We start from the raw sequence: 22,342 nt of genomic DNA on the forward strand, positions 1-22,342 counted from the left end.
GGCAGATTCCATGTCTGAGCCAAAGAAAAATCCCATTTTGGTTTCTCTGCATAAAGCCTCTTGTTTTTTCCCTATAATGGAGGCCATTCACAAATTGATTGATTTTGAGTGGGGTGCCCCAGAGGCTAATTTTTAGCTGTTATTACTACTTATTAAATATTTTATTGTATTTCTTAAATGTATTTAAATTGTAAACCGTTATGAAGGCTACGGCTAATGTGACGGTATATAAAACAAAACCGTAAACCATAAAGGAGGTCGGATTTTGGAAGGCCTGTACCCTCTGGATCCGGTGGTGAGAGAGCATTTACGTTTTCGGAAAGTGGATGCACTTGTATATGCAGTCTTCAAGCAGACGACTATCCCCGTGGAGGGAGGAGCGGCCTTGAAGGATATGCACGATAGGAGGATTGAAACTATCTTTAAGCAGGCATTTGAAGCAGTGGCAATGACTTTGCAAATAGCTTCTTGTTGTTCCCTGATGGCTCGCTCTTGCTTACTTCTCTCTCATGAGGTTGATGACTCTGGGGTGAACTCCAGGGCAGTTATGGAGCCAGTGGCTGCCTTCTTGGCAGATGCAGGCTGAAAATTGGTCTGCACCTCAGCCAGAGGGGTGGCTTCGGTAATAGCGGCCAGGCGTCAGTTATGGCTGAGGAATTGGTCAGCTGATGCGATCTCCAAGGCAACTTCACGTAATTGCCCTATAAAGGCTCGCTTTTGTTTGAGAGTGAGTTGGAGAAACTGGCCAGTAAGTGGGACAAATCACTGGTTCCTCGATTACTTGTCCTGGTTCCCTCACAAGTCTGGTCTTCTCCTGAGTTCCTGTCTTCGTGGTGTGCCTCTCCTCGCCCCCTCAGATTGGACTTCTGGCTTTGAGTTTGGATCAGACTCTTGGCTTTGACTTCGGATTGTACCTTGATGCTGCTTGACCTCTGCCTGCCTTTGACCTCTGCCTACTCATCGAATTGCTTGAACTCTGCCCACCCAGACCTCTGCCTGAACTACGACACTGAACAAACTCTGCCTGCCTCTGACCACAGCCTGCACCAGTCTTTGCTGCCTTCCACCTGCCCCAACCACTGCTCATACTGACTCCGCTTTTCTCCGTGCTGGCCTGTATCACCCTTCGTGATGGATCTACATCTCCACACAGGCCCGTTTCTAAGTTCAGCCGGCCCCAGAATTCGAGGGCGCAACCTAAGGGAAATGAGGGCTGGTATTGGTGAAGCTCTGCCTGCCGATGGTGGGGACTTACAGGACTCCTCCCTGTAGGTTGTGCCAACTCCACCTCGGCCCAAGGGCTCATTTCCACAACAACATTGATATTTTCTGTAAGAAATGTGATTCATAAAATTAATAAACTAAACTAAACATTCCATTTCTCAGTTGGTATGTAACTTGGGGATTATTAATTGATTTTTCCCTTTTATTGATTGCCCAGATTAAACAAGTATGTCGTCTTCAAGTTACATCTGCTTTGCAAACTTAAACATTTTTTTTCCTTTTGGCGACTTCAGATTAGTTCTGCAAGCCCTTGCTATTTCTTATTTGGATTATGCCAATTCAGTATGTTTGGGACTACTGTTTTCTACTTTCAGATCATTGCAATCTGTACAGAACATTGTGACAGGGTTTTAAATGGTGCTAAGTTAAGGAATCATATTTCTACTGTTCTTGTGTTCCTTCACTGACTTGCCTATCCAAGCACAGAATAAATTTAAAATCTTAAAATTAATCCGTAAAGCTCTGAGCAGCAATGAACCTGCCTAATTCAGCATTTTATAAAAAATGTATAGTCCCTCACGCACCTTGCAATCTGCTGGCAAGAACCTGCTTGATGTTCCTTTGGCTAGATCAATTAACTAAGGAGAGACCTGTGAAAGAAACTTTTACATTGCAGGCCTTGCTTTTTGGAACATGCTCCCTGAGAGTTTGAAAGTAGAGGAAAGTCTGCCAACCTTGAATTGTTTTTTAAAAATCATTTTATCACTCAAACCTTTGGACAGCAGGTTTCAGGCAAGATGTGATCAAGGAATTGGATGCTAGCAGTTTATGATAAAGTCTCCTGGCACTACAACTCCAGGCCTGCTAACACACAGGAATGAAACATGTTGCTGGGCAGCAGAACAAGGGATAGGGTCGCAGAGCCCACAGAATAGCTGGGGCATACCTAGCAGGGGGAAAGGTTTTGCCATCTCCAGTGTAAACCTATTTTTTTCTCTCATTCAATTCTTTACTTCCTCTCATATTCTCAGTCTGTCACACCTCTTCCACTGACACATCCTCCACACATTTTTCTACAAACATGCATACCTATGCATCTATATACATACTTACACAGATAAAGACAGCTTTCATCTTCTCAAAGATACTGCATACTCTTACATCCATCTATCTTGTGTTGCAAGGACTGTAGGACCTCAGAATATAAATATAACACTGTGATGCTGTTCAGAAAAATTAGGAAGCATGACTTACCCACACAAACTACTTGTAACACTATGTAGCTGTATTATATGCAGTCATATTTTTGGCATAAATATGTGGACCGTACTTCGGGGTTTTATCCTTAAAGGCCTTTAAAATCTCCTTGGTGGGTCCGCGGCCGACCGCGTGGCCTACGGAGCCGTCTTGCCGCTGCCGCCGCCGCCGCCATGAAACTCCTCCCTTAATCAGCTACTGGGGAACAGCCTAGCACGGCTGCCCCCAGCAACCAATCAGGAAGCGCGGAGAGGCCCTTTAAATCGAACAGACGCGACGGCCTTCCTCCTTTTCAGCAACGCGGCGATCCTACCTTCAAGCGGTCTTCGGCGCGAGGAGGGCCTGCGCGATCGGCGCCACAGACCCATCGGGGTAAGGCCTTTAAAATCTCCTCTTACCCTTGGTGGGTCCGCGGCCGACCGCGTGGCCTACGGAGCCGTCTTGCTGCTGCCGCCGCTGCCGTTAAACTCCTCCCTTAATCAGCTACTGGGGAACAGCCTAGCACGGCTGCCCCCAGCAACCAATCAGGAAGCGCGGAGAGGCCCTTTAAATCAAACAGACACTCCGGCGCTGCGCACCGTGTGCCGCGCGCCGAAGGAGCGCGACAAAGGGGCCCGCCCCTTTGTGCGCCCCTTCGGGCAGCCCCTTCGGACAGCCCCTTCAGACAGCACCGGATTTTCTCCACTACCCTGCTACTCTACGTCCCCTCGCAAAACGTAGATACAACCAAAGAAACCTAAACAACCTGCAGCGGATTATATCTACTCCATCCTCCCGCAAAGCAACTACAACCTTGGCAATCATAGCAAGGCCAAACGCAAATGGCGCCGACCACCCACCAGGAATATACTTTATATATTCCAGTCCCAGCTCCAAATCCACAAGCAAACTCACGAGCTCGATGGCGTCGCGCAACCTATGGAGCCAGCCCCTTAGGGCTCCCCGGGGTGACCCCAGGTTTATTAACTCCACATACACCTGGCCTCGCTAGTACTCACATCTGGGCACCCTCAAGCTTATTGAAGGACCTTTTCAGCGGAAACAACAATCATCCTTCGCAGCATTCATCCCTCCAGCACTCAACCAGCGGAAGCAGCAATCATCCTTCGCAGCATTCATCCCTCCAGCACTCAACCAGCGGAAGCAGCAATCATCCTTCGCAGCATTCATCCCTCCAGCACTCAACCAGCGGAAGCAGCAATCATCCTTCGCAGCATTCATCCCTCCAGCACTCAACCAGCGGAAGCAGCAATCATCCTTCACAGCGTTCATCCCTCCAGCACTCAACTCAACAGCAGAAGCAGTAATCATCCTTCACAGCAATCATCCCTCCAGCACGCAACTCAAGTGCCTCCAGCGCTCACTCAACTAACACTCATCCAGCGCTTATCCAGCAATCAATCACCCAGCGCTCATCCAGTGCTCAGCCCCTAAAACAGTTCAATGTTTATAACTAGAGACCTTTAAAATTCCTCCAGTACAGAAACAATTCCAGCATCTGGACAGACAACCCACTCCACTCTCGCTGAGGTCAGAGCACTCCTACAGTCGAACCCAACATCCATACAAACATCTTATAGCAACCATCCAGACCTCTCCTTTTTTCGGACAGACAACTCCATCACCCTCTCAGATATCTCTAGCATTCTCCCAGACCCACACCAGCTGGCACACAGACCCTACCAATCGTCATTCAGACTACACCTCTTCCAGAACACCTATCCTCATGCTCACTTACAATATCCCAATCATTCACAACCAAAGGAGGAACTCCATAATTAACTTCTCCAACGTCATACAAAAAATAATTATTCCAATCATGACCTCTCCATTGAACCAACTGCTAGGCCTCACGCTACTCTCAGTAACCCTTTTCAATGCGCAATCCCTAACTAAAAAGACACACATCCTCAACGACTACCTCCTAGATACCAACCCAGACATCTGTGCAATCACAGAAACCTGGTTAAAAAACTCGGACATTGCTCTAATCAACCAACTACCAACTCATATATATGACATCTTCACCTTTCATAGACACAAAAAAAGAGGAGGCAGTCTTCTTCTAGCTACCAAGAAAGAACTCAGGCTAACCGCACATTCAATCAAGACTGAGTCCAAATTGGAATTGGGTCTAGTCAAATCAAAACAACTACAATTATTGTTAGTCTACGCTCCGCCTGGAATTCTTGAAACAGACCCCTCGCCCCTCATAGAATCCATTGTGAAACATATCAACTCAGACATCCCAACTATGATCATGGGTGACTTTAACCTCCATACTGATGCTATACCTCGTTCCTCGAATTGTGAAGCCCTCCTCACCACTCTCAGTGCAGTGGGATTCACTCAGACCATCAACAGCCCTACTCATAAAGCGGGACACACTCTGGATCTAATATTCATCAATTCTTCCTTCTCGGCAACAATAGAACCCTCTTGTACCCCAATCCCCTGGTCAGATCATTTTCTGATAGAATCCTCCTTCTCCACATACAAACAGACACACACCTCACCTCACCTTTCTAACATTCAATTCAGGAAATCATGCCCATCTGATATACTTAGAGATCAACTCTCCAAGGAACTCACTAACCTAGACCTATCCAATCCTGACTCAGCCCTTTCCTCCTGGCATAAGATTACGGAAGCAGTTGCAAACAAATTGTGCCCAATTGCCTCCAAAACAATTAATCCCACAAAAAAGGTAACCAACCCTGGTTCACACCTGAACTAAAACAAATGAAACAGGACCTACGTCACAAGGAAAATAGATGGCGCAAAACCCCCAACACAGCTACCCTTTCAGCCTACAAAGGATCTCTACATCGCTACAGGACTTCTATTCTACTAACAAAAAGGGAATTCTATTCCAACAAAATACACCATCTCCAATATAATGCCCAAGCACTGTTCTCATACGTAACACAAATCACTAAATCAACCCCTCCGCCTATTCCAGACGAACAAGCTCTATCCAAGGCTAATGAGCTTGCTACATTTTTTCAACAGAAGATCTCAAATACGCTTGCCCTCCTACCTCCAACTACGACACCTCTGACTTCAGGCAAGAATCCTCATTCCCCTTTGAGAGCCAAGATTGTCAATTTTGACTCAATCTCCACCAAAGAGATCGAATCCCTCCTAAAAAGACAGAAACCATCCAGCCACCCAGCAGATAATATCCCGTCGAAACTCTTGCTTCTCATCCCAGACACGATCACAGGACCTCTGACAAGTATCATAAATTGCTTTCTAACTCAAGGGATATACCCAGACAGACTAAAAACCGCTTCTCTCAAACCCCTCCTTAAGAAACACAATCTAGACCCTAACGATCCAGCCAATTTCAGACCTATCTCTAATCTCCCATTCTTAGCCAAACTATCGGAGAAACTGGTAAACACCCAGCTTTCAGAGTATCTATAAGATCACAATATCCTATACCCTTCGCAATATGGTTTCCACAAATCACGCAACACGGAAACCCTCCTCATTTCTCTTACAGACCATATTATAATGGGTTTAGACAAAGGCTACTCCTTTTTATTAGTCCTGCTAGACATCTCGGCGGCATTTGACACCGTCAACCATTCCATCCTTCTGGATCGCCTAACGGATATCGGTATCGCTGGTTCAGCCCACAGTTGGTTCAAGTCCTTCCTCAGCAATAGAACCTTTAAAGTCAAAATCAATAATAAAGAGTCACCTTTAACGAAGTCCACTCTTGGTGTACCACAAGGATCCTCCTTATCCCCAACCCTCTTTAACATCTACCTCCTCCCCCTCTGCCAATTACTAACTGATCTCAATCTAATTCATTATCTGTATGCAGACAACGTACAGATTCTAATCCCTATAACAGGTTCTTTCTCAAAAGCTCTCTCTCATTGGAATAACTGCCTCCTATCTATCACCAGTCTTCTCAACAGCCTAAACTTGGTCCTCAATGCCTCAAAAACAGAGCTCCTCCTCATCTCTTCAAAGGAAGAAAACCTCCCCCTTCCATCCCCACACAACGCCCACATCACCAATACGCATGTCAGAGACCTTGGGGTAATTCTGGATAATCGACTAAACCTAAAGAAAATGGTCAACACCATATCAAAAGACTGCTTCTATAGACTACAGGTTCTAAAACGTCTCAAACCACTCCTATTCTTCTATGACTTCAGGACAGTCCTCCAAGCGTTGCTATTCGCTAAGATCGACTACTGCAGTGCCCTCTTCCTAGGCCTCCTCAAATCTACCACCAAACCACTGCAGATGATACAAAATGCCGCAGCGAGATTGCTGACCAACACTAGCCGTGGTGAACACATCTCTTCCATTCTTAGAAACCTACATTGGTTACCAGTGAATTATAGAATATTATACAAATCAATCACCTTAATTCACAAATTCATTCACCATCAACTTCAACTCGATCTTGAACTCCCCTTCAATCTACACTCCTCTAACAGACCAACTAGAGATACTCACAAAGGAACTCTGAAATTTCCCCCGACTAAAGCCACACACCTCTCCTCGAACAAAGACCGAGCGTTTTCGATCGCAGGCCCATCTATCTGGAATAATAACCCTTCAAACCTCAGATTGGAACCCTGCCTTTTAACTTTCAGAAAAAAGCTTAAGACGTGGCTCTTTCACCAAGCTTTCGGGGATCCTCCAGACAATCACTAGTTGCCCTTCTCTTACGTGGACGATGGCCTTTGATCTTCATGAACGATGGACTATGGCACCTCTAGGTTAAAGCACGTTTAAGCTTTAACCCGTATCCGCTATTGTATTTCTTAATTATTACCACCTTTACTTCCTTCCAGCTACATAAGCTTCCAAGTTCCTTATCCTTGTTGAATGTAACTGTTCCTTATTCATTTTTTTTGTTTAATTTTCTTTAGTTACGCTACAGTTATACCCTTGTTAAATGTAAACCGATCCGATATGTTTATTACTATGAAGGTCGGTATAAAAAAGTGTTAAATAAATAAATAAATAAATAAATAAATAAATAAAGGCAGGAACAAACTCAATCCCAGGGCTAAGTCTTTACACGGTCTTAAGTATTTATGTCCCCTGGTGAATGTATCAGTGGGGGTGATCCTGAACCTCCAGAGTCCAAGGCTTGGGGGAGAATACCCCCTTTCTGTGTTTACTTCAATTCTCTTTGGTAATAGTCTGTCCCTGTGCTAATAATCACACTGGACACTTGAATAGGTTGTTCCAAAAATAAATTTTATTGTAATAAATATTTAATAGTTATCCTCTGGCACAAAACACATTTTATCAGGGTTATATCCACAATGTGACCTCAGTCTCAATCCTGCTTCTCTGGGTGATTGTCCCTTAGGGTGGCTACGTGTAGGATAACCTCTCCTTCCAGGTTTTGGGAAGCAGGATGGAGTCTCCTATCCAGAATGGCTCTCCCTTCCCAAGGTGGAAAAATTCCTGAGGTCACCATTGCTCTCATAGACTGCAGTCCACATAGTCCTCTCTGCTTCTCTGGCAGAGACTCTGGTAAGTGTCTCTAGATGAACTTCTTTGCTTGTACACGCTCACCTCTGATGCTACATTGGATCTTTCTAATCAAAAATCCAAACACTCAGCACAGCAGAGGAAATCCTCTCCCCCTCTCCTGGGCAGGAAGGGTGGGCAAAACTTCTCAAAACAAGACAGAACTCTTTTAAAATGCTAAAGCCAAGAAATCTGTTATGGTGAGTCACTGACCTCCCCCTAAGAAGGAATATGTCCAAAAATAACTCCAAAGTTTCTTACTTATACCAAACTAAGATAAGCCTTTCCAGACAGATGCGTATTGGATAGGGGCATGCCTCCAAAACTTCTGACCATGGGGCCTCCTCCAAAAGCCAACTCAAAACTGCCACACTACTCTCTGCACCCACCTGCAGTTATGCAGGCACACGGTATCACTTCCTGCCTCCTCAGAGGAGGTGCGGGTTAAGAATGCTGTGTTCCCTTTTCAACTCCCTAGTCTATAGCTGGAGTCCTTCATTTTCAGTTTAAACCAATTTTTACCTATAAATTCCCAGATTTTTCCAAAAGTAATAACCTCTTTAAATCAATTGTCATCCTAACTTTCTACTGATTAAAGATCAGCTCCAGAGCTGAAGTCGCAGTGTCTCAAAACCTTCAGGACTGCTGGAAGCCAGTGGGGACCAAAGCACCTACAGCATTTCAAGTCCCACCAGTGAAAGCACTTGTTCTCCATTCTCGCCAATGTGGCACTGGACAGCAAGCGCCTGCCTCCCCTTCCACTGAGCAGTCAAAAGTAACTGCTGCTTGGTGCCACCAATCCAGCAATTGAAGTGGGCCACGTCTACCAGAAACACTTCCCAGCAGGCTCCCTGGCTTCTCACAAAAGCATAAGAACATAAGAACATAAGAAATTGCCATGCTGGGTCAGACCAAGGGTCCATCAAGCCCAGCATCCCGCTTCCAACAGAGGCCAAACCAGGCCACAAGAACCTGGCAATTACCCAAACACCTAGAAGATCCCATGCTACTGATGCAATTAATAGCAGTGACTATTCCCTAAGTAAACTTGATTAATAGCAGTTAATGGAGCTGACTAAGGAGAGAGAACTCTGGAGTCACCACTAGTAAGGAGGAATGCTGTTGCAGTGGGGGAAGGCGGAAGAAGAGGGAGAGAAAGAGACATGCTAGAGTAGAGATGGAGATGATGCTGAGTGGGTGAATGGGAACATCTGCTTAATATTTTATTGTCCTGGCTTCTGTCCAGCAAAATAAACTCTGATATTTACCCAGAAAAATAATGAGTCACATTTTTCCACTGATTTTCTCCTGGCTTTGTTCTTTTCATAATAAACCCTGGTAAATTCCCAGGAAAATTTCAAAAAATAAAAACCAAACATGAAGGTCCCTAACTCTAGCCTAAGCTAGGGCCATCTAGTGGAGCCCTGGGGGATCTCTACAAATTTTACTACACTGATGTTGCTCTTTCACACCATATAACTCAAATGTTTCACTTACAAGTCCACACTTGCATCTTCCAAGTGCTTACACATCACAACACAAAACAGTTTCTATAGGAGCAGATACAATATATGAGAAATATAACAATTATAAAACTTTCACTGACATGATAAGGGGGCTAAGATATGATTGAGGTCCTTCCCTTCCCTCTGGCTGCTTTTGCTGCTGCTAGGGAATGTTGGATGGACTCGGTGGCCTCTGTGGCTCCTCAACCTGCCGCTGCTCCTGATTTTGGGTGAGTGGAGCCTTAGGTTTTTACTGCAGCCTCTGGTCACATAGTATTCACAGAGGGGCCCCAACACACTTCATGCGATACTGGTTCCCAAGTAGAAATGTACATGAAAATTCATTTGAACCAACTGATCTTTTTCTGAAATAGATTAGTCAAACCTGTACTCATTTTGCTACAAAAATCTCATAATTTCTTCGTGTCATTCGTAAATCTTGTTTGAGCATATTTATTTTACTGGAAATCAGCTATTGAATAAATCAATTCTTAATCTTCCCCCTTTTGAATGAGTATTAATCTGTGCCAGTTTGGAGAGAAATTACTGAATATGTCCTTAAATGCTGCCATTGTTCATTAACAGGGGATCAGCACTTCAGCTGTTGATATGAAGTCAGTGAAAGCTTGCTTTGCCATATGTATGCCCTGGATGTGGTCACATTTCTTTGAAATCAATCCCAAAAAAAAAAATCAGAAACATTGCAGTTTTGCAGCACAGAAATTTTGTATGGTGAATCATATTTCCTTGTGGGTCAACATGACCTCATTTTAGAGCTGCTATACACAAATAATGGTTGTTTGTGCACAGTGGTATTGTGTTCTATGCATATTTTGCTCTATAATGTTTGCTAGTATCAAGTGGTTGAGATACAGATTGTTTTCATGGTCTGTCATGAACTAAAAATTGTACAAAGTACAGAATAATTTACATTTACCAATCAAAATCATTGTTAGTAAAACATTTTGCATAGAATATAGTTGCACAGTATTATATATATATATATGTGTGTATTATTCTTCTGCTGCTTTCTCTTGCGGCCTGCTGGAGTTAGACTAACATTAGGTAGAAGAAAGGAATCTGGATAAACATGTTAATTAATGTAGCATTCATTCATTTTTCTATTTGCTAATTCAGGTAATATGACAATACTTTAAATTATTATTATTATTATGATTTGTATAGTGCATAGCAGATGTATGCAGCACTGTACAGAGACACATAATGGACAGTTCTACTCCTTGGAGCTTCCAATCTAGTCAAGTCAGACAGACAAGAAACACAACAAGAAACAATTAAGAGGCTTTAAATGAAGAGAGGAAGGCCATGACTGAAAAGGTTTAAGGTAGGCGGTTCTAGGTATGGTTCATGTGTAATGTGTCTCATCTGAACCTCTATAGGTGTTGTATTAATTTGCACTTTTAATGAGCCATACTAGACTTCTGTGTAAGAGCTGTTGCAGAATATCTCAAGGAAGGCATGTGTCTGTCTGGATTGATTAGAGTTCCCCAAAGGCATGTTTTTACATTTTCATGTTTTATGGCTTCCTTCTGGTTTTACTTGGTCTACCGTGTATTTTGATTGTATCACTTACGGTCAATCTATTCCATGGTAACTACAGTGACATGGTTGAATTATTCATCAGGAACGTGCACTGAGATACTCAAGTTTACAGGTGACTTGCACAGAGAACATCAGAGCCCTAGGGATTGAATTATTCATTCTTTCAACTATCATTCAGCTGACTCTTGCTTATTCAAAAAGCCAAATAATTGACATTTGTTGGTTTGTAGTAACTAAAAGATTATCTGTCTTAAAACTGCTAAAACCAACTGCTAAGGCTTGTTCACATTTTCAAAAAATCATTAAATCTTATGCAAATCAAAAGTAATATCTTGATATCTAAGGGAACTGCACCCTTACAGGCGGATTTTAAATGCCCTGCTCGCGTAAATCCGGACGGATTTACGCGAGCAGGGCCCTCGCGCGCTGGCGTGCCTATTTTGCATAGGCCACTGGCGCGCACAGAGCCCCGGGACGCGCGTAAGTCCTGGTTTTTTTTAAAGGGGGCGTGTCGGGGGCGGGGCCGAATGACGCGGCGTTTCGGGGGCGGGACACGGCGTTTCGGGGGTGGGACCGGGGCGTGGCGCCAGCCCGGGGGCGTGGTCGAGGCCTCCGGACCAGCCCCCGGGTCGGATGACGGCGCGCTAGCAGTCCGTCGGCGCGCATAGATTTACGTCTGCTTCTAGCAGGCGTAAATCGAGGGACAAAGGTAAGGGGGGGGGTTTAGATAGGGCCGGGGGGGTGGGTTAGGGAGGGGAAGGGAGGGGAAGGTGAGGGGAGGGCGAAAGAAAGTTCCCTCTGAGGCCGCTCCGATTTCGGAGCGGCCTCGGAGGGAACCGATCCAGGATTTTATAAGATACGTGCGGCTATGCGCGTATCTTATAAAATCCAGCGTACTTTTGTTTGCGCCTGCTGCGCGAACAAAAGTACGCAATCGCGCTCTTTTTTAAAATCTACCCCATGGGCAATTGTCACATGTTATTATTAAGGGATCATAAACTTATATGTTCTTAGTGGAGGTCATGAAGAATAGAAACCTCATTGAATACTGTAAGTGAAACAAGAAAGAAAATAATCTGTTCTTCCTGAACTGTGATTAAGTTGTCTGGCTGCTTAATCGTGGAAGCTTTCAAAACCCTTATCATAGTGGTAGTTACAGCTGGCAGCAGCAGAATTAATATTTCTGGCTAAGTAAAGCTGTCTGCAAGATAAGAGCTACCATTGTAGCATTGCTTCACTTACCTCAGTAAGACTGGTTTAATGATAGTTAATGGCATTCCCTGAATCTCAAGGAAAACTCTATCTTTTGTTAAGAACGATTGGCCATTTGAATCATGTGTGAAAGGAAATTGGTTCAGACCTAGTTAATGTGAAACAGTTTGAAAATTCATTGCGTTAATGGTAGATTTATACCTCCGACTACCCTTAGGCATGTGGACAATGTCCAATAAGATTATGCGGCGGCACAATTGAAGTGAGTCCCATAGCATTGCAGCTGCCCATACAATACTTTCCTGCTCTGCCTATTGGTAAATCTGCCCCTGAAATTCATTTAGTTTAATTAATCAACAATACATTATTCCTTAAAGATTTTTTTTTAATATATCTTGAGACATTTGGCTGACATCAAGCATGGATTATCCAGATTTACTGTAACTCAGCTATGTGATTTGTAACAAGAAACTGAACATTAGATACCCAGTTTCCTTGAGTTTGCTCATGGTAAACATATGTAACATGTTCTTTAGATCTATAGTGACTAGTGAGGCACACTACAAGCTGGCAGGCAGCTCGAAGGCATTATCTTCTTTAGAAGCAAGCCCAAGAAGTTTAATTTCTTTTATCTAAATAAATGTACTTGAAATCATGTTCTGTATAATTATTACATTTCTCCTTCTAGAGCATGTTAATGCTGTATATTTTCTTTTCTAGAAATACCATATCTTACGTTGGTATTTAGCCAGCTCTTGGAATTTATCAGTAACTACTGCAGAATAGTTTACATTTTCAATCCTTTTAAGTCCTGATTTTTAAAGCAACTTACGCACATAGGGGTAGATTTTCAAAAAGCGCGATTTGGCGTACTTTTGTTGGCGCATCAGGCGCAAACAAAAGTACGCTGGATTTTAGTAGATACGCGCGTAGCCGCATGTATCCGCTAAAATCCTGGATCGGCACGCGCAAGGCTACCGATTCCGTATAGCCGGTGTGCGCCGAGCCGCGCAGCCTACCTCCGTTCCCTCCGAGGCCGCTCCGAAATTGGAGCGGCCTCGGAGGGAACTTTCTTTTGCCCTCCCCTCACCGTCCCCTCCCTTCCCCTACCTAACCCACCCCCCCGGCCCTGTCTAAACCCCCCCTTACCTTTGTCGGGGGATTTACGCCTCCCGGAGGGAGACGTAAATCCCCGCGCGCCAGCGGGCCGCTAGCGCGCCGGGACGCAACCTGGGGGCAGGTCCGGAGGGTGTGGCCATGCCCCCAGACCGCCCCGGGCCGTAACCACGCCCCCGGACCCGCCCCCGAAACGCTACGTCCCGCCCCAAAAACGCCGCGCGCATCAGGCCCGCCCCCCGACACGCCCCCGACATGCCCCCTCGGAAAACCCCGGGACTTACGTGAGTCCCGGGGCTCTGTGCGCGCCGGTAGGCCTATGTAAAATAGGCGCACCGGCAAGCAGGGCTCTTAAAATCCGCCTCATAAAGCCATGTTTTATGCACATAAGTAGTGCTTTGAAAATTAATGGGCAGTCTCTGTGTATCAAAGTGTGCACATAACCCAGTTTTGTGCAGGTTTTACATGCAGTGGGAGAAGATGTTCCAGAGCATGGAGTTGGGACAGGGATATGAGTTATGTGCATTCATTCATATTTTCGAACATATGCATATCCGTTACTACACACAAGTTAGATTCTGCTTAGAGCAGGTGCAACTTTGTGCATTGGCAATTCCATGTGTATCCGGTAAGCTAGAGAAGGATTTTCAAAGTGAAATTATGTTTTGAACCTATCCTCGGGGAAAGCCTGCATACACATTGTACACACACATTTTACCACTATGTTGCTAATTATAAAACTGACCCTCCCTGTGTTATGTTCCAGCTGTGCTGTGTATGTTGATATGCCACTGCATTGTGATAAGTACATTAACGAAGAGGTGTGATGCTGAGATCAAAAAACAATGTCAGAAAATACCATGCCTGGTATGACTTACCAGAGGAGGTGGTAGAGATGAAAACAGTAATGGAATTCAAACAAAACATGGGATAAATACAGAGGATCCCTAGTGGCAAAATAATTGAAATGAAGGAATGGGGTAATCTACATGGATTAGTAGTTACAACCCAAAATATATAGCAGTGATATGAATGTATTGTGCTTCCAAGAAGGCATTGGGGTAACCTGCACAGGGCGGCAGTTACAACTGCAAAAAGGCAGTGGTTTCAACTTTGAAAGACTGGGTAAGGGACATGGAGAATGGGTATCGGGCTCCATAGGAGAATTGTTATGCACGTCTACCTAAAGTGGAAAAATTGCTGCTGGGCAGACTGGATGGGACATTTTGGTCTTTATCTGCCATCATATTACTCTACTACTATGAGGTATGGTTAGGAAACCAGACTCATGGACTATATTTTTGGGTTTTTTCACTAACTCTCAGTGAATTACTTTCCTGCCTCTACCTCATTCTGTCTGTCTGTCAGTAATATCCATGATGTTTCATGCTTCCCACCTATCTTCTCTCCAGAATTTGTCATGTAGTGTTGCAATGCTGAGATCAACTATTATGGCATCCCAACAAGAGGTAGTTTGTTTTAATTTATTTATTTATTTTAAAAGCTTTATAGCCTGCCTTACCGTTTGTTCAGGGTGGGGGCACATAAAAACCACATGTAATAAATTGATGTACAACAGAACATAAGCAGCATTAACAAATGTTGGTTGTGCTTTGTTTCTAAAATACTTAAACCTTAATTAACTTTGAGATACTGTTTGGATATAAGGCACCACATTAAACCAGATTATGATTATACTGTATCAGATTTCTAAGAATCTATAACATGCATAATATTTGTACAATAAAATTTGCCCAGCTGCATGTTAGTTCACATTCAGTAAGTTTGCTAACTGCGAAGATTATCTGATGACTAAATCGAGATGTTGTACGGTGTATTTTGGCATTTGAAAGCTTTTTTTCTATGCATAATAGATGAAAAGTGAGCGTACATCACCAGTAATGATGCAGAGCTCCTGAAAATCATTTACTGTGGTGAAGAACCTTAACTGTTTATCTACAGACATACATTGGACCTGTGTTAATCTCTGTGAATCCATTCAAGCAAATGCCTTACTTTGGAGAAAAAGAAATTGAAATGTATCAAGGAGCTGTAAGTATCAATTTCTGATCAGCATTGTCAAACTCAGTAATAGCATGTTGTGTTCCTTTTTTTGTGTATGATTTCCATGTTGGAAATGACTAGAAAACATTTGTAGAACAGAAAATGCTGGATATGGAATAAAACATCTCCTTGATGGTCAATCTATGCCATGTAGACCTAAAATGGCATGTAATGGCCACTGAAATGTTACACTGTCTGTGTAGACATACGGAGGTCCATTTTCATGGTTAAAAGGTGAGGTGAAAGAGGCTATTTTAGCCAAAAAAACATCCTTTAAAAATTGGAAGAAGGATCCATCTGAAGAAAATAGGATAAAACATAAGCATTGTCAAGGTAAGTGTAAAACATTGATAAGACAGGCGAAGAGAGAATTTGAAATGAAGTTGGCCATAGAGGCAAAAACTCATAATAAAAACTTTTTTTTAAATATATCCAAAGCAAGAAACCTGTGAGGGAGTCGGTTGGACCATTAGATGACAGAGGGGTTAAAGGGGCTCTTAGGGAAGATAAGGTCATTGCAGAAAGACTAAATGAATTCTTTGCCTCCGTGTTTACTAATGAGGATGTTGGGGAGATACCAGTTCCGGAGATGGTTTTCAGGGGTGATGACTCAGACGAACTGAACAAAATCACTGTGAACCTGGAAGATGTAGTAGGCCAGATTGACAAACTAAAGAGTAGCAAATCACCTGGACCGGATGGTATGCATCCTAGGGTTCTGAAGGAACTCAAAAATGAGATTTCTGATCTATTAGTTAAAATTTGTAACCTATCATTAAAATCATCCATTGTACCTGAAGACTGGAGGGTGGCCAATGTAACCCCAATATTTAAAAAAGGCTCCAGGGGCGATCCGGGTAATTATAGACCAGTGAGCCTGACTTCAGTGCCGGGAAAAATAGTGGAAACTATTCTCAAGATCAAAATTGTAGAGCATATAGAAAGACATGATTTAATGGGACACAGTCAACATGGATTTACCCAAGGGAAGTCTTGCCTAACAAATCTACTTCATTTTTTTGAAGGGGTTAATAAACATGTGGATAAAGGTGAACCGGTAGATGTAGTGTATTTGGATTTTCAGAAGGCGTTTGACAAAGTCCCTCATGAGAGGCTTCTACGAAAACTAAAAAGTCATGGGATAGGAGGCGATGTCCTTTCGTGGATTACAAACTGGTTAAAAGACAGGAAACAGAGAGTAGGATTAAATGGTCGATATTCTCGGTGGAAAAGGGTAAACAGTGGAGTACCTCAGGGATCTGTATTGGGACCGGTGCTTTTCAATATATATATAAATGATCTGGAAAGGAATACGATGAGTGAGTTTATCAAATTTGCGGATGATACAAAATTATTCAGAGTAGTTAAATCACAGGCAGACTGATACATTACAGGAGGACCTTGCAAGACTGGAAGATTGGGCATCCAAATGGCAGATGAAATTTAATGTGGACAAGTGCAAGGTGATGCACATAGGGAAAAATAACCCTTGCTGTAGTTACATGATGTTAGGTTCCATGTTAGGAGCTACCACCCAGGAAAAAGATCTAGGCATCATAGTGGATAATACTTTAAAACCGTCGGCTCAGTGTGCTGCAGCAGTCAAAAAAGCAAATAGAATGTTAGGAATGATTAGGAAGGGAAGGGTTAATAGAACGGAAAATGTCATAATGCCTCTGTATCGCTCCATGGTGAGACCGCACCTTGAATACTGTGTACAATTCTGGTCGCCGCATCTCAAAAAAGATATAGTTGCGATGGAGAAGGTACAGAGAAGGGCAACCAAAATGATAAAGGGGATAGAACAGCTTTCCTATGAGGAAAGGCTGAAGAGGTTAGGGCTGTTCAGCTTGGAGAAGAGACGGCTGAGGGGGGATATGATAGAGGTCTTTAAGATCATGAGAGGTCTTGAACGAGTAGATGTGACTCGGTTATTTACACTTTCGAATAATAGAAGGACTAGGGGGCATTCCATGAAGTTAGCAAGTAACACATTTAAGACTAATCGGAGAAAATTCTTTTTCACTCAACGCACAATAAAGCTCTGGAATTTGTTGCCAGAGAAGGTAGTTAGTGCAGTTAGTGTAGCTGGGTTCAAAAAAGGTTTGGATAAGTTCTTGGAGGAGAAGTCCATTAATGGCTATTAATCAATTATACTTAGGGAATAGCCACTGCTATTAATTGCATCAGTAGCATGGGTTCTTCTTAGTGTTTGGGTAATTGCCAGGTTCTTGTGGCCTGGTTTTTGGCCTCTGTTGGAAACAGGATGCTGGGCTTGATGGACCCTTGGTCTGTCCCAGCATGGCAATTTCTTATGTTCTTATGTTCAGCTGTTGTGTGATTCATCTAGTTAGCCGGATAAACATATTCAGTCAAGTGATTGCGCTGCTGAATATACCTGGCAATCTTAAAGTTAGCCTTTATGTCTAACTGGCTAACTTTAGGACATCCCTATGGCCTGACCAGAGTTTACCTGTTAGGTTAGCCAGCTAACTCCAAATAATGGAGTTAGTAGGTTAACTTAACCAACTAATTCCGCTCCTCCTCAGAATACCTACTGCCTGCCCACAGAGCGCCCCTAGCTTATCTGGCTAAATATAGCTGGGAAAGCTATTTAAATGGATAACTATTATGTTATTAGTCTAAATGGCTTTTCAGTATAGACCTCTCAGTGGCTGAACAAACACATTGGTTCAAAATTCAGTTTGTGTGCAGAAAAGAAGTGGACATATGAAAAGGGAATATAAATTCCTAAAATTGCAGTTAGGTAACTGCTCTCCCAATTCAGTTCCTTGCTTAGGCTTTGCACACACATGTACACATGTTGAACTGAACATACAGTCTTCAGTACAAGTAATTGGACTTGCAAAAAGGCTCAATTCAGTCCAGTTATTATATATTCAGTAAAATAAGTCAGTCAGTCAGATAGCATAGGCTCTGTGATTATGTCCAGAAGAGTGTGTGGACCCATGGTTGTTACAGAATGCCACCCAACAAGAAGCGTTAGATTTTCTGCTAAAAGTGCATAACTCTGTAGAATAGCATTGTATATTTACATGGGAATATTTCAATTACATTAACTTTTGATTGGTATGCTGAAATACAGAGACATAGAAATATGGTGGCAGAAAAAGGTCATTTGGCCTATCTAGTCTGCCCATCCACACCAACTGGTCAGTTTTACAGTCCCTACCACTCCTAGAGATCCTCGGTGCTTGTCCCATGCTGTCTTGAATTGAGCTCCACTGGAAGGCTATTCCATGCATCCATCACCCTTTCTGTAAAGAAATATTTTATTAGATTAGTCCTGAGTCAATCCCCTTTCACCCTCAACCCATTTTTGTTCAGAGAGGCCTGACTCCTGTGCATTGGTACCTTGGAAAGTTTTGAATATCTCTATCATATCTCCTCTATTCCACCTTTCCTGTAAAGTTTACAGGCCCAATATTCAAAGCGTATTCAGTGCCATTTAGCCAGATAAGCAGGATTTATGCGGCTAAGTAGTGGACACTAAATATGTGCCTACGATCAGCAGCAACCACTTAGCCATATAAGTCCCTTGTAGGGCTAAAGGTTACACAAACAAAAAGTAGATGTGTACTGGGCGGATTGGGGACTGAGCGAGTTAGCTGTATAACTTATACGGCTAACTACTGATATTTGGAGTTAGCAGCATAAGTTTACATCTAAGTTTAGACGCCCCATAGAGCAGGTCTAAACTTAGCTGGGTAGACTTATCCAGCTAGTACACACATATACGCGTATATTCAGTGGCTTTGCTGTGCCGCTGAATATACATCGCAACTTAACTGGATTAGTCATATTTAACTGGCCAGCACTGAATACTGGGAACTACATGTTTATATCTAAGCTACATGTTTAGAGCTCTAAGCTAAATCAAGCTCATGTTTCCTCGCAGTTATAAATAGTTCATGTTTCTCACTTTAAGATTAGTTCATGTTTTGTCACATTTATAAATAGTTCATATTACTCGCATATATCAAGAGTTCCCTGTAAAGCATTTATAAGCTAAGTTCATGTTTAATGTAAACCGATGTGATACTCACAGTGTATGTCGGTATATAAAAGCTTTTAAATAAATAAATAAAATAAAATAAATCTTTAAGTCTATCCCCATATGCTTTACAACAAAGACCACTAACAATTTTAGTAGCCACCCTCTGGACCTACTCCATCCGATTTATATCCTTTTTAAGGTGTAGTCTCCAGAACTGTACACGAGGGTCTTACACAGGGGCAGTATCACCTCCTTTTTTCTGCTGACTATTCCACTCCATATGCACCTAAGCATTTTTCTGGCTTTTGCTGTCACTTTTTCCAATTGCTTGGCCACCTTGAGATCATTAATGGCCATCACCCCCAGATCCCACTCTTGATTCTTGCTTAGAAGAATTTTGCCCCATACGCTTCCTTGGGTTTTTACAGCTCAATTGCATGACCCCACATTTTATATCACTAAATCTCAGCTGCCAGACTCTAGACATTTCTCAGGTTTCACAAGATTCCTCCTCAGTTTTCCACACTTTCTCGGTGTCTACCCTGTTGCAGATTTTGGTATCATCCACAATCAAAAATAAACCTTTCCTGATAGACCTTCCACAATGTCGCTTATCAAAATGTTGAACCAGTTTAAGGATCTACTCCTGCGGCACACCACTACTAACTCCCCTCCCTCTAAGTGAACTTCATTTACTACTACCCTTTGTCGCCTCCCACAGTGTCAAACTCATTAAGTCACTTGAGGGCCCATACCAAAGTCACTCAGTTTATTTATAAATTGCCTGTGCGGAACCTTGCCAAAGGCCTTACTGAAATCCAAGCACACTACTGCTATTAATTAAGTTGACTTAGATAATAACCACCGCTATTACTAGCAATGGTAACATGGAATAGACTTAGTTTTTGGGTACTTGCCAGGTTCATATGGCCTGGATTGGCCACTGTTGGAAACAAGATGATGGGCTTGATAGACCCTTGGTCTGACCCAGTATGGCATGTTCTTATGTTCTTATGTTCTTACTTCTAAGGCTCTCCTCTAATCCAACTCTCTGGTTACCCAGACAAAAAAATTGATCAGATTTGTCTGACAGTAGCTACCTTTTGTAAAACCATGCTGCCTCAGATCTTGTAATCCACTCAAAAAACTGCACTAGTCTTTGTTTTAGTAGTGATTCCATTAATGTACACAAATGTCAGACTTGCATTCGTGCCTATTCTACGCCCTCGCTCCACCCTCTCTACCTCTGTGGCGACTCCCTCCGGACCTGAAGGACAACTTGGGGCCGCGGCAGCTCCCAGCCACGTTTCTCCGGCATCCCTGGGCTGGCTTGACGCTACGTATCCGCCATGTTCCTGATGATGTAAGGGCACGCGCGCGCTCCAGACTTTGTACCAGCAAGGGCACGAACCTCGGGGGCATCCCCCCGTAGTGACGTCATCCATTTCCACTTTAAAAGATCTTTGCTAACCTCTAATGAGTTAGCAAGGACTCAAATCTTACTTCTTGGTTACTTGCCGTTTGGGGGGGGTAAAATATCGTGAAAAATCGTTAAAAATCGTTAAAAATCAAAAAATCAAAAAATCGAAAAACCGGCACATTAAAACCCCCTAAAACCCACCCCCGACCCTTTAAATTAAATCCCCCACCCTCCCGAACCCCCCCCCAAATAACTTAAATAACCTGCGGGTCCAGCGGCGGTCCGGAACGGGCTCCTGCTCCTGAATCTTGTCGTCTTCAGCCGGCGCCATTTTCCAAAATGGCGCCGAAAATGGCGGCGGCCATAGACGAAAAGATTGGACGGCAGGAGGTCCTTCCGGACCCCCGCTGGACTTTTGGCAAGTCTCGTGGGGGTCAGGAGGCCCCCCACAAGCTGGCCAAAAGTTCCTGGAGGTCCAGCGGGGGTCAGGGAGCGATTTCCCGCCGCGAATCGTTTTCGTACGGAAAATGGCGCCGGCAGGAGATCGACTGCAGGAGGTCGTTCAGCGAGGCGCCGGAACCCTCGCTGAACGACCTCCTGCAGTCGATCTCCTGCCGGCGCCATTTTCCGTACGAAAACGATTCGCGGCGGGAAATCGCTCCCTGACCCCCGCTGGACCTCCAGGAACTTTTGGCCAGCTTGTGGGGGGCCTCCTGACCCCCACGAGACTTGCCAAAAGTCCAGCGGGGGTCCGGAAGGACCTCCTGCCGTCCAATCTTTTTCGTCTATGGCCGCCGCCATTTTTCGGCGCCATTTTGGAAAATGGCGCTGGCTGAAGACGACAAGATTCAGGAGCAGGAGCCCGTTCCGGACCGCTGCCGTTCCGGACCGCCGCTGGACCCGCAGGTTATTTAAGTTATTGGGGGGGGGGGTTCGGGAGGGTGGGGGATTTAATTTAAAGGGTCGGGGGTGGGTTTTAGGGGGTTTTAGTGTGCCGGCTCACGATTCTAACGATTTATAACGATAAATCGTTAGAATCTGTATTGTATTGTGTTCCATAACGGTTTAAGACGATATTAAAATTATCGGACGATAATTTTAATCGTCCTAAAACGATTCACATCCCTATTGGTTACGATTCGCCAAGCTGCTCTGCCTTTCTACTTACCAGGAGTACCCGCTCCACGGGGGCTCCGCTCTCTCTTCTTGATTTTCAGATTGCCAAGACGGGATCCGGTACTCGCTTCTCGAGAGCCTATGTCCCTGAATACTCGGAAGACTCCTCATTGCCTGGAAGCGATCGCAGACTTGAACACAGTGAGTTCTATTGTAGATAGGAATCGGTACTCGCTCCATGAGGGCCTACATTCCTATAGCTCTGAAGACTCCCTTTCGTCCAAGACGTTATCGCAGGTACAGAGATCGAGAGTTATATTGGCAAGATTGCAG

At 43.8% G+C, this 22,342-nt stretch overlaps 1 protein-coding gene across 2 annotated transcripts in view; it reads left to right on the forward strand.

Annotated features, from left to right (window-relative positions):
- The window catches only part of MYO1E (myosin IE), a 416,393-nt gene that overhangs the window by 180,953 nt on the left and 213,098 nt on the right, over positions 1–22,342 (forward strand). For both annotated transcript variants that reach the window (XM_029574567.1, XM_029574568.1), the window contains exon 3: positions 15,354–15,443. In XM_029574567.1, the coding sequence (XP_029430427.1) occupies positions 15,354–15,443 (90 nt within the window). The remainder of the gene's footprint in view (positions 1–15,353; positions 15,444–22,342) is intronic.

This window comes from Rhinatrema bivittatum, chromosome 13 (genome assembly GCF_901001135.1).
Source record: "Rhinatrema bivittatum chromosome 13, aRhiBiv1.1, whole genome shotgun sequence".
NCBI classification, from domain to species: domain Eukaryota; kingdom Metazoa; phylum Chordata; class Amphibia; order Gymnophiona; family Rhinatrematidae; genus Rhinatrema; species Rhinatrema bivittatum.